The 11,565-nt window shown below is 42.4% G+C and overlaps 1 protein-coding gene across 1 annotated transcript; it reads left to right on the forward strand.

The window, feature by feature from the left end:
• The first annotated feature begins 508 nt into the window (after positions 1–508).
• Positions 509–5,435, forward strand: LOC131247307 (polygalacturonase-like). Its single transcript, XM_058247676.1, has 4 exons — positions 509–979; positions 1,475–1,764; positions 2,589–2,817; positions 5,191–5,435. Exons 1-4 carry the CDS (start codon positions 554–556, stop codon positions 5,407–5,409), a joined length of 1,164 nt encoding a protein of 387 aa, XP_058103659.1. The 5' UTR covers positions 509–553; the 3' UTR covers positions 5,410–5,435.
• The last annotated feature ends 6,130 nt before the right edge of the window (positions 5,436–11,565 follow it).

The raw sequence follows: 11,565 nt of genomic DNA on the forward strand, positions 1-11,565 counted from the left end.
GCCTATTGGCATCCCTAGACAAGTCGCTCCAATGCAACTTATCCATGTCAACTCAGACAAGCCAACCAATACAACCCCGGCTTGACTCCGGACTCAATGAGTAGGCTAGAGTGGGGATTGTTTTAACCCGGTCACAGGTTTTGTTAGGACCTGAACTCATGACCCACTTAGCAAACATGAAGAGCACGGTCCAGTGGTACATTTGAAAAGTAAAGCCTGTATTGACGGATTCGTCTGGTAACTTAAGTCTTTTACGAGATTGAGCTCATGGGGTTCAAACATACTATGCTGTGGTCTGATTCTTTGAGCTATCACGTCGTTTGTAATTTGACTAATACAATTTTACACTTGAACGAAAAGGGTATTCTGGTAATTCCCGATGTTGAAAAGATGGACCCTTTATTCTGGTTTTGGGGTGACTTGCTTCCTACTTCAACCATCCAAACAACTCCAATATCTATAAATAGCCCAAACCTACACAAGTTTTTCTCACTCATCAACACTACATTCTCTCGATCTCTCACTCATCAACACTACCCCTCCCCCTCTCTCTATGGAAAAGCCCATGCATTTCCTTCTCTCATTTCTCTTCATTGTCTTACCATCAGCACAAGGAGATTACAGCATTCTCGACTTTGGTGCCAAACCCGATGGTGTGACCGATTCCACCAAATCCTTCCTTAGTGCATGGGCCACGGCTTGCGCCTCAGCTGGGCCCACGACCATCTACGTCCCCCCTGGTTCGTATTTGCTGGGGCAGACTGTCTTTGCAGGCCCATGTAAGAACAATGGGATCACCATTCGGGTTGATGGGACCCTCGTTGCACCTGCGAATTATGAGTCCCTGGGCTCATCAGGACATTGGCTGTTTTTCAATGATGTTCAGGGCGTTTCTGTCCATGGTGGGACCTTTGATGGGCGTGGGTCCGGTCTGTGGGCTTGCAAGGCATCCAGTGGGAATTGCCCAGCTGGTGCAGAGGTAGGTGAATTTGAGGAGAATCACATCAAATATTGACAAATTTACCTGTTACGTTTTTCTTATTAATATTTGGTACCCTCTTATATTTATATACAACTTTGTGCTTCTCCATTTAATAAAGTAGAAAGAGAAATGTGTATCTTTGAACCAGTACAACTGGAAATTGGGTACGCTGAATACAAGTAATTCAAACTAAACTGTCCAAATTATAGGTCCTAGTTTAGATGCATTGTGAGCCCATTATTTGGATACTTAAGATGGTCCGTTGGTTTTCATTTTGGCATTGTGACCCATGCAAAGGAAGGTTAGGCTTGACGTGCGGTTCAGATTAATATTTTGAACTGCCATGTGTGCAGTAAGATTCACTTGCACTATAATATGAATGCAAGCTAGTTGTTGTATGGGATCATTTCCGATTAAAATAATAATAAAATGCTAAAAATTAAACGAGGGAAAACTGACCATTTAGGTATACATCACTTGTGATGCTTGCAGTCGCTGACCTTCAACAACGCAAAGGACATCTTAATCAGCGGCCTAACTTCGATGAACAGCAAACTCTACCACATCGTGATTGACGGTTGCGCGAATGTGATTGTCCAAGGGGTGAAGATCGTAGCCCCTGGCAATAGCCCCAACACAGATGGCATACACGTGCAACAATCAACGGGTGTCACCATCACTGGGACGAGCATAAAGACGGGAGATGACTGCATCTCAGTTGGCCCCGGCACCATGAACTTGTGGGTTGAGAACATTGCCTGCGGCCCTGGACATGGCATCAGGTAACCAACGATCCACCAACGCCCAGAGGGCCCATGTATTCCCTGTGGCCCTAGACATGTGCGACTTTGAAACTTCATTTTGTTGCTAAAATCATCAATTTCTATTATATACAAAATAAATGGGACCGGATTCGGACCCAACTAGACCCAACCGGAGTCTAACCTGGACCCGACTTGGACCAGACAAGATACAATAAAATCTAGTCTGGTCAATTGGGTAACCGTAGGTCTGGGTATCTATTGATTGCCCTTATTTGGCAGATGCAAGCCATGCTCGGGCCCAACTAAATTTTGTCTAGGGCCGGATCTGAAATTGCTTCATTCCAGCCCTTTCTCCTCCCTAGTTTCAATGGCTGCATTACAGGGCCATTACAAAAAGATAGCGGTTGAATGTATATCTGTTAAAATTTGGATGGTTCATACTTATCAGATGGGATCTGGTCCACCCGGAGGATGGAATTTTAATGCTTTGAAGTTTATACTATACATGTGGCTTATGTGTGCGATGAACCAATGCATTTGTGCATCATAAGGCTCCGTAAATGGACCGTAGATGAAAAAGGATCACAGTGTCCATACAATCCAACAATGCTAGATAAGATGCGTGGAAAATTATGTACCAGATTAGGATTGCAGGATCACTGTCATATCTTTCCAATGAGGAGTTCATTACGGTCCCCTGTCATTGGATGGCTCATATCACACTGAAAATATATGCAATATTTACAGTATAAAAAGCTGAAGGATGTGAGTGTGCTGGATCTCATCCTACAAATCATCCATATGACTACAAGCTAACGTGTGCATATATGTGCTTTTGGCAGCATTGGAAGCCTTGGGAAGGAGCTGAATGAGGCAGGGGTGCAGAACGTGACCGTTAAAACGGTTGTATTTACAGGGACTGAAAACGGCTTGAGGATAAAATCATGGGGAAGGCCCAGCAACGGTTTTGTGAAGGGAGTTACTTTCGAGCACGCTGTTATGCAAAATGTCCAAAATCCTATCATCATCGACCAAAATTACTGCCCTCACCAGGAAGATTGCCCTGATCAGGTATTACCCTTACAAGGCTAATAATGGAATTTGCCTACTTTATTATTCTCTTTTTTCTAAAGGTCACATGGGCAAGGTTAAAAATGTGGACCGCTAATTAAAGGAGGTTCATATGATCATGCGGGATAAATGGCCATGAAGCCCTCTTGATCCTGACAATTTGTGGTGGAGACCCCAGTAATCTCCACAATGCATTGCTAATCATTCAAACAATTTGTAATATTATTAATAGTACGAAATAAAATTTATTATTTAAAATCAGTTTAGGCCATTCAAATCAAATGCTTAATGTGGATTAACATTTCTAAAGCATGAGGGGTGTTTTTTGTTTTTTTTTTTTTGGGTATTGATGATTCAACTAGAATCGAAGTTTATAAAAGGGGATTAACAACCCCATTGCAATATACAAGAGGTGAATAAACGGGCATAATCCTTAAAATGTTTACTGTATTAGAGGGTACGTGTGGTAGAATCTAGCACTGAATTTGCATGAGAGACACTGGCATGAGAGGCACCGGCAGTTTAGTAATATGGATGGTTGATCTAATGAAACTCATTAGGGATATATGCACCAAAATATCCATATCAGAAGATCCAAACCATCATAGTTTTTCGCACTTCTCTAGTTGAATATGGATATAGCAATCCACGATCGAAGGCTTAGAATATAGTATCAACATGGATTTAATTTTCCACGAAAACTTGAGATTCTTGTGGACCACATCTGACGCAGGGATGGGCGTGATGAGGTTGAGCACCGTCTTCCTCAAGGATAACTGTTCCTACTTCACGGAACTTCTCCGGACCCCTCACATATATACCTCGAATCCACGAGCAAACAGAGAAAAATAGAAAATAATTTCTAGAAAATTTAAAATAATTTTTTTGATGATGAAAAATGAGATTACAACTCTTTAAATGAGGCTACGAACCCTAGGGAGAAGTTTCAAAATTAAACTACAACTAAAACTCTTAGAAATCGTGACTTACTATAAATAGTAAACTTACTATTCATAGACATTCGCAATTCCTACTAGTGCGCATGGTTTTCGGCAAAAAATCGCAAGTATCCTATTTAGCTGAACCACAATGTTTGCCTAACTATTCTAAGCACTTTTCATGTTGGGTGCAACTCTTAAAGCCTAACGGATGAAGAGTTATACTCAAACTAAAACTTACTATAAATAGTAAAAACGATATTAAAACAGGAATTCGACCGTCGATGTAATGGTATTTCACAAATTCGGTGCAAGCAACCCAATAGAGTGAGGTTGGTGGCTAAAGTAGCTCGTCCTACTCCATAATCATATATGGTATGCTCGATAGCTCATTCCAGATTGCAAAACACGTACGTTTTAAGTTCTGACAAACCTGAACCAGCCAATTTATCACACTACTGTTGTGGTAATGACCCAAACAAACTCGAAATGTATTTGTTCTAAAAGAGAATGACTCTGGTCATCCGGTCATTATGGAGGCCCATGCAACAACGAATGAAGGTTGACCAACCTTCTTTAACCTTGCGTGAAGGTTGCCGTACCTTATATAAGAGAAAAACACAGAGAGAGAGAGAGAGAGAGAGAGAGAGAGAGAGTGTGTGTGTGTGTGTTTTACAATGTGACTTTAAGTATTTTCGATATTGCTATGTATATAGCTTCACTATAACGAAATCCTCTAATTATCTATAAATGAGATTATTTGCTCAATAAAGCAAAAAATCATAAGTCAGTTGGTGGCTCAGGTGTTGTATATTTTGAACCTTGAAAAGACAAAAGGTGAAAGATACTAGATCCCCCACCACATCGGGCCCATGACCAACTTTAACAAATATAGGATACCATCTTACATAGAAACTCTTTTGTGAAGATTTTTTTTATTTTTTTTTCAAATTTTAATTATTATTATTATTATTTTTTTTTTGGGTGTTGTTTTCGAATGTATTACAAATACGTGGTTTCCATAACCTGTCAAATTCAACGTGTAAAACCTTGGACATGAAATTGGTTGTATGGAAAATCCTGTTTCTCTATATTTCACCGAAAAATAAAAATAAAAATAAAAATAGTAACCAATTATCCATTCCAAGCTTTTCTTTAAAAATCCGAAAACAATATCCCAAAAAAATGTTTAAGTACATTTCTGAAATGGCAGAAGAAATGTAAGGTAGCTTTTTATGGTAACCCAGACGTGGAATCCAAAAAAAAGGCTATAATCCAAAACAACCAACGGCTGGAAAATCGGAATCCATGGTTTTCCATTTCCTGAGGAATCCAGGTTACAGTTTCCTATCCGTGTTTTAGTTTTCTAACCCCTAATTCTCCAAGTTCAATTTTCTCAACTGCCTTTTCTTTTTCTTTTCAATTTTTTTCTCAGAATTCTGGCGTAAAAATCAGCGAAGTGACCTACAACGACATCCACGGATCATCGGCAACCCAGGTCGCTGTGAAATTCGACTGTAGCACCACCCATCCATGCAGTGGAATCGGCCTACAAGACGTAAAGCTTACATACAAAAATCAACCCTCACAATCATCTTGTATGAATGCGGACGGAAATGCTAGCGGTTTTGTTGTGCCACCGAGTTGTTTGTAGATGAAAAAAATATATTTTATTATTAATATCAGTTCTTTTTCCTGATAACTAGTCAGAGTACATGTCATGCAACATGCACCTTTTTTTTTTTTCTTCTTATTCTTCTTCTTTTTATTTCTTCTTATTACCATATGGTAACACGGCCACAAGACTTCGATGTGCACACTCCGCTCTATTGTACCATGTTTTGGACTGTTCCTTAAAGAACCAATTGGAAAAGGACACGTGAAAATACCAAGGAGATGCGGGTGCAGTCAGCACTTGAATTCTTAGTTTTGCCATCAAACCCAATGCCCAATTCTCCGAGTCAAGATGGGGCATCTTCGTCTTGGAGCGACCCTCTAGATGATATTAGTTGGGTTGCACGACATGTAGATGAGAATCCAACATATTGTGGAGCAAGGAAGGGATCAAGCAGAGCATGCGCGAGCTCAGGCAGAGCAATCACGAATCCATGTTGATATCTTCAACAGGTGGATAGTTAGTTAGACCGAGAACTTGAACCGGATGGTGGTTATCCTTTCCAAGATGACATCTACTACACCTCAATAAAATGTTGAGATAAGTTCTTTGGACAACTTGGCACCAGTACTGCCCCCACAACGGAATACATAATTTTCTGCGACACAGGGTATGTGGAATCCGCCTCCGCCTGTCAAATTCAAGTGAATTGAGCAGGAGGCCAGAAACTTCCTTCATGAAGTTAAAAATCAAGGAGTGCCTAGGGGCACCCTTTCCTTAGGAACATGCCTTACGATGGCAGACCAAACTCGATAAGTCCAGATCTGCCACAAGTGGATGAACCTTAACATGTGGATAGCGATTAGGTTATACAACGGGTATAAGATGTCATGCCCCAAACTCGGAAACCGAGCTCACAAAATCCCCGATCGCCGAATCCGGTGCCGACAGCCTCCGTAGTACCTCATTCTCTGCTCCTAGCGCTCATATGCTAGATTTTGATCCTGAGATCCTATAAGGAGGATTTTCCAACGTACATTTATCTCGTAAGAAGCATAACCACAAGTTTACCCAAATCACAAAGGCAACATCATCATCACATATTCACTAATATAAATAATTGAATACAGTGCTGTAAAGGAAAATATACATATATCAAAAATCAAAGCTCCAGAAGACCGTTGTACTCTCCAACCTTATTGTTGCTACGACCTAATGCCACCTGCACGCATCTATCGTGCATAAGCTTATTGAAAGCTTAGAGGGTGGTGTAAGTGTGTGCACAAAGTAAATACCATGTATACAATGTCAGAGCAATGCGAGAACATGCTGGTAAGTCCATAAATACCATCAACCTTATCCAGACTATGTGATGCAAAACATAATAAGCCAATATCATATACTGAGGAAGCAATGTAGATCAACTATGCAATGCGGAAACATAGTAAGTCAAATATCATCTACTGAGGATGCAATACAGTATGCAAATCCTAATGAGTCCACGAATGCCGTTAAACTCATCTAGGCCATATAAATAGAGAAACATAGCAACCCAAAATGTCATATGCTGCGAATGTAATGCAATATGCGGTGCAAATGAAATGACCAAGCTAAAGTGTGAAGTCGGGATGATAGTACGTAGTATCGCAGGCTATAAGGTCCATCACAAGGGACTTCTATCCAAACCAGTCACATACCTAAATTTGGATAGGCAGACTCAATGTGGTAAACTCCTAATCTCAGGTTAGTCGTGCGTCCCAACCGAAATCCTGGCCATTGCAGAAGTACACAACAATTAGTTACGCACCACCAGCCCGAGTGGATAGTAATGCATGAATGAATGAGTAAAATGCCGAGTATACAACTCCTGCTCAATAAGTCCCCATATCAGTACTGTACATCTATAGGATCATCATCGGGGTTTAGTACACTCCAAGCTGGCTGCCGCCCCTGCCGGCCGCACAGCCCAGCGAGTGGAAAAGACCTCACTACTCGCCTGCCACAGTATACCAATGCTTACCTGGCTCATCAATAGCGGACCCATTTTTGAGCTGGTCAAATTCAGCCTAACTTACAGCCCTCTCACTCGGGTGGATAAGGCCACACCCCCTTCTAACCGACCACGACACGATGAGAGACGCGACTTACTGATATTCGGCACTTGGGCACTCATGTATATCCACTCGGTCTAGATGTTGGAGCATCCCTTGGTCACGGGAGTTTAGAGTCCTTCACCCATGGACATCCAAAGTGCTCATATGTTCAAACCAAATATTTTTCGTGCCCCATTTGGACATCCATGATATGCCTGTGGAGGCCGCAGCCCTGATGTCGCTAGGGCGCCAAATGATCACGTCAAAAAAATCACTAGACGCATGAGCCATACCATTCAGTCATGCATCAAACTTGCACATACGAGCGCTCATGTGGGGCAACTCCGTCTCTTAGGGAATCCCATAAATAATTAGCCCAGTGGTACATGCTATGCTCAATCACTCCTTATAACAAGCATGTGAATTATGCGTATGACATATATCATGAAGTATATTAAGCATGATTATAATCGCATACATCATGGTGGGCCTGTATAAGACGGCCCATGGCCCATAATAATGAATGAATGGCGTGCACACAATCACATACATATGGTGGACCTCACACATCACAATTAGGCCTCGCACATACAAGGGGCCTCACACAATCACAATGGGCCTCATACAATCCCAATGGGCCTCATACAATCACAATGGGCCTCATATAATCTCAATGAGCCTTGTACATTCACAATGGACCTCATACAATCCCAATGGGCCTCATACAATCCCAATGGGCCTTGTGCATTCACAATGGGCCTCATACAATCACAATGTGCCTCATATAGTTGCAATGGGCCTCATATAATCGCGATTGCCCTCATATAATCACAATGAGCCTCATATAGTCACAATGGGCCTCATATAATCATAATGGGCCTCATACAATCACGATGGGCCTCACATAGTCATATGTTATGTTAACACATACTCAGTGCGTATACCAATCATAGTCGTAATCGATAATTGACTTATATATATATATGGCGGGGTTCATAGAAGGACATCAGATCTAATCCATAACATGAGGATCGGTCTTCAATAATGGACATACTAAACCTGATACTACCGATCTTTCCACTTACGGTGACGATGCACTCTCCTCATATTAGGGATGGGCCTAGATGGCCTACTCATATCAAGAATGGGCCTAAGAATAAGGAGTGGGTTCCTTGCCCATTCCATCACGTAGCAATCTGGGCTTCCTAAGGGCCCAATAAGTACAAGGTGGGCCACATTCCCTTTGGAAGACTCGGTACAAACATAAGATGGGCTCTAAGGCTTAGGTGGTCCTACAGGGTGTGGTGGAAAGCATCTTTATCAAATGGGGGCCCAGTGGATTAGGATAGCCGAATCAAGGAAAAGATGGATAATATAATCATCAATGGGGGCCCAATGGTTTGGGTTAGCCCATTAAGGGGAGATGAGAATGGGTCTAATAATGGGCCCCAGGGAGAGTTACAATGTGGACATTTAACCATCATTGCTCTTACAATGTGAACATCAAACCATCATTGCTCTCAAGGCATGGCCCATCATAAACATTATTACATATATCATGGTGGAATCACACACCACATCGGTCCTCATATACATCGCTTTGGGCCTCACATACATTGCTTTGGGCCTCACACAAGGGCCTCACATACATCGCATTGGGCCTCACTCATGGGCCTTGAATACATCACAATGGACCACATTCCATGGGCCTCGAATACATTATATTGGGCCACAACCACGGGCCCCTCATACATCACATCGGGCCTCACTTATGGGCCTCATATACATCTCATTTGGGCCTAATACACGTACCAATGGGCCACATCACATGGACCTAATACACATCATAATGGGCCGCATCACAAGGGCCTAATACATATCATAATGGGTCTCATATACATCACCATAAGCCGCATCACATAGGCTTCAAATACATCACATGGGCCTAATGCACATCACAATGGGCTACATCACATGGGCCTAATACACATCCTAATGGGCCGCATCACATGGGCTTAATACATATCACAATCAGTCTCATATATATCACCATGGGCCTCATCACATGGGCTTTAAATACATCACATGGGCAACATCACATGAGCCTAATACACATCACAATGGGTCGCATCACATAGGCCTAATACATATCACAATGGGTCTTATATACATCACCATGAGATGCATCACATGGGCCGCATCACATGGGCCTAATGCACATCACAATGGGCCTCATCTATGGGCTGCAAATACATCACAATGGGCCTCTCATATAGGCCCAATATACATCACAATGGGCCTCCCTCAATGGCCACAAATACATCACTACGGGCCTCATACAAGGGCCTTACATACATCATATTGGGCCACGTCACATGGGCCTCGACTACATCACAATTGACCACAACCCGTAAGCCTCCAACGTATCACAATGGGCCTCATACACATCGCAATGGGCCCTCATTACATGGCCCTACTGGGCATTACAAAGGATGGCCCACGAATGGACGACCTAGGTAAAACACACCTCATAGTGGGTCCCTCTGCATGTGGGTCATTCAGAAAAATGGGTGTCACGCCCCAAACTCAGAAACTGGGCTCACAAAAATTTTTATTGCCAAATCGGTGCCGACAACTTCCCTAGTACCCCCATTCTCAGCTCCCAGCGTCCATGCGCCGGATTCCAATCTTGGGATCATACAAAGAGGATTTTCAACATGATTTTGTCTCATAAGAAGCATAACCACAACTATACCTAAATCACAAGAACAACATCATCACCACATATCCACTAATATAACATTAGAGTATAATGCTGAAAGGGAAATACATGCATATAATAAAATCTTCATAAAGCTCAGCCGCACGCTCCTGCTCCTGCTCAACTACATCTGCGTCCTAACATCACCTGCATGCATCTATCGTGCATAAGCTTATAGGAAGCTTAGAGGGTGGTGTAAGTGTGTGAGCAGTATATGCGTGCTCAGAATGTAATATCAGAGTAAACAGAAATACTAGTAAGTCCACGAACCATACAATATCAAAGTAAGTAGAAATATTGATAAGTCCAAAAAAGTATCATCAACCTCATCCATGATATGCGATGAAAAGACATAGCAAACCAATGTCATATAATGAAAAGGTAACGTAGGTCAGCTATGTAATGCGGAGACATAATGAGCCAAATATTAGATACCGAGGATGCAATACAATATGCAATTCGGAAGAACTACGAATACCATCAGCCTCATCTAGGTCATATAAATACAAAAACATAGCAATCCAAAATGCCATATGCCGCGGATGTAATGCAATAAGCAATATGTGGTGTGAATGAAATGACTAAGCTAGAGTGTGAAGTCAGGATGATAGTATGTAGTATCTCAAGTTATGGGGTCCATCACAAAGGACTTCTATCCAAACCAATCTCATACCTAAATTTGGAAAAATAGTCGTAATGTGGTAAACTCCTAATCTCAGGTTGGTTGCGCATCCTAACAGAAATCCTAGCCATTGCGAAGGTACACATAAAAATTTGTTGCGCACCACCAACCCGAGTGGATAGTGAATGAATGAATGAATGAGTATATGTTGAGTATGTAACTCCTGCTCAATCAATCCACATATCAGTACCATACATCTCTGGGATCATCACCGGGGTCTAATACACTTCAAGTTGGCTACCGCCCCAGCCGACCGTGTAGCCCAGCAAGTGGAAAAGACCTCACTACCCGCCTGCCAGCAGTATACCAATGCCTACCCAGCTCGTCCGTACCGGACCCATTTAAGAGCTGGTCAAACTCAGCTAGCTTACAGCCCCTCACAAGGGGGGGTAAGGCCACACCCCCTCTCAACCAACCACAACACAGTGGGAGACGTAGCCTACTAGTATTTGGCACTTGGGCGCTCATGAATCCACTCGGTCTAGACGCTGGGGCATCTCTTGGCCTTGGAGGTTAGGGACTTTCATGCACGGACATCTAAAGTGCCCAGATGCTTGAACTAAATATTTCTGGTATCCCATCTGGCCATCCACGACATGCCTATGGAGGCCACAACCCTGATGTCACTAGGGAATATAGTAATCACAATCACAAAATGC

The sequence above is a fragment of the Magnolia sinica genome, chromosome 5 (genome assembly GCF_029962835.1).
Source record: "Magnolia sinica isolate HGM2019 chromosome 5, MsV1, whole genome shotgun sequence".
In the NCBI taxonomy this organism is placed as follows: domain Eukaryota; kingdom Viridiplantae; phylum Streptophyta; class Magnoliopsida; order Magnoliales; family Magnoliaceae; genus Magnolia; species Magnolia sinica.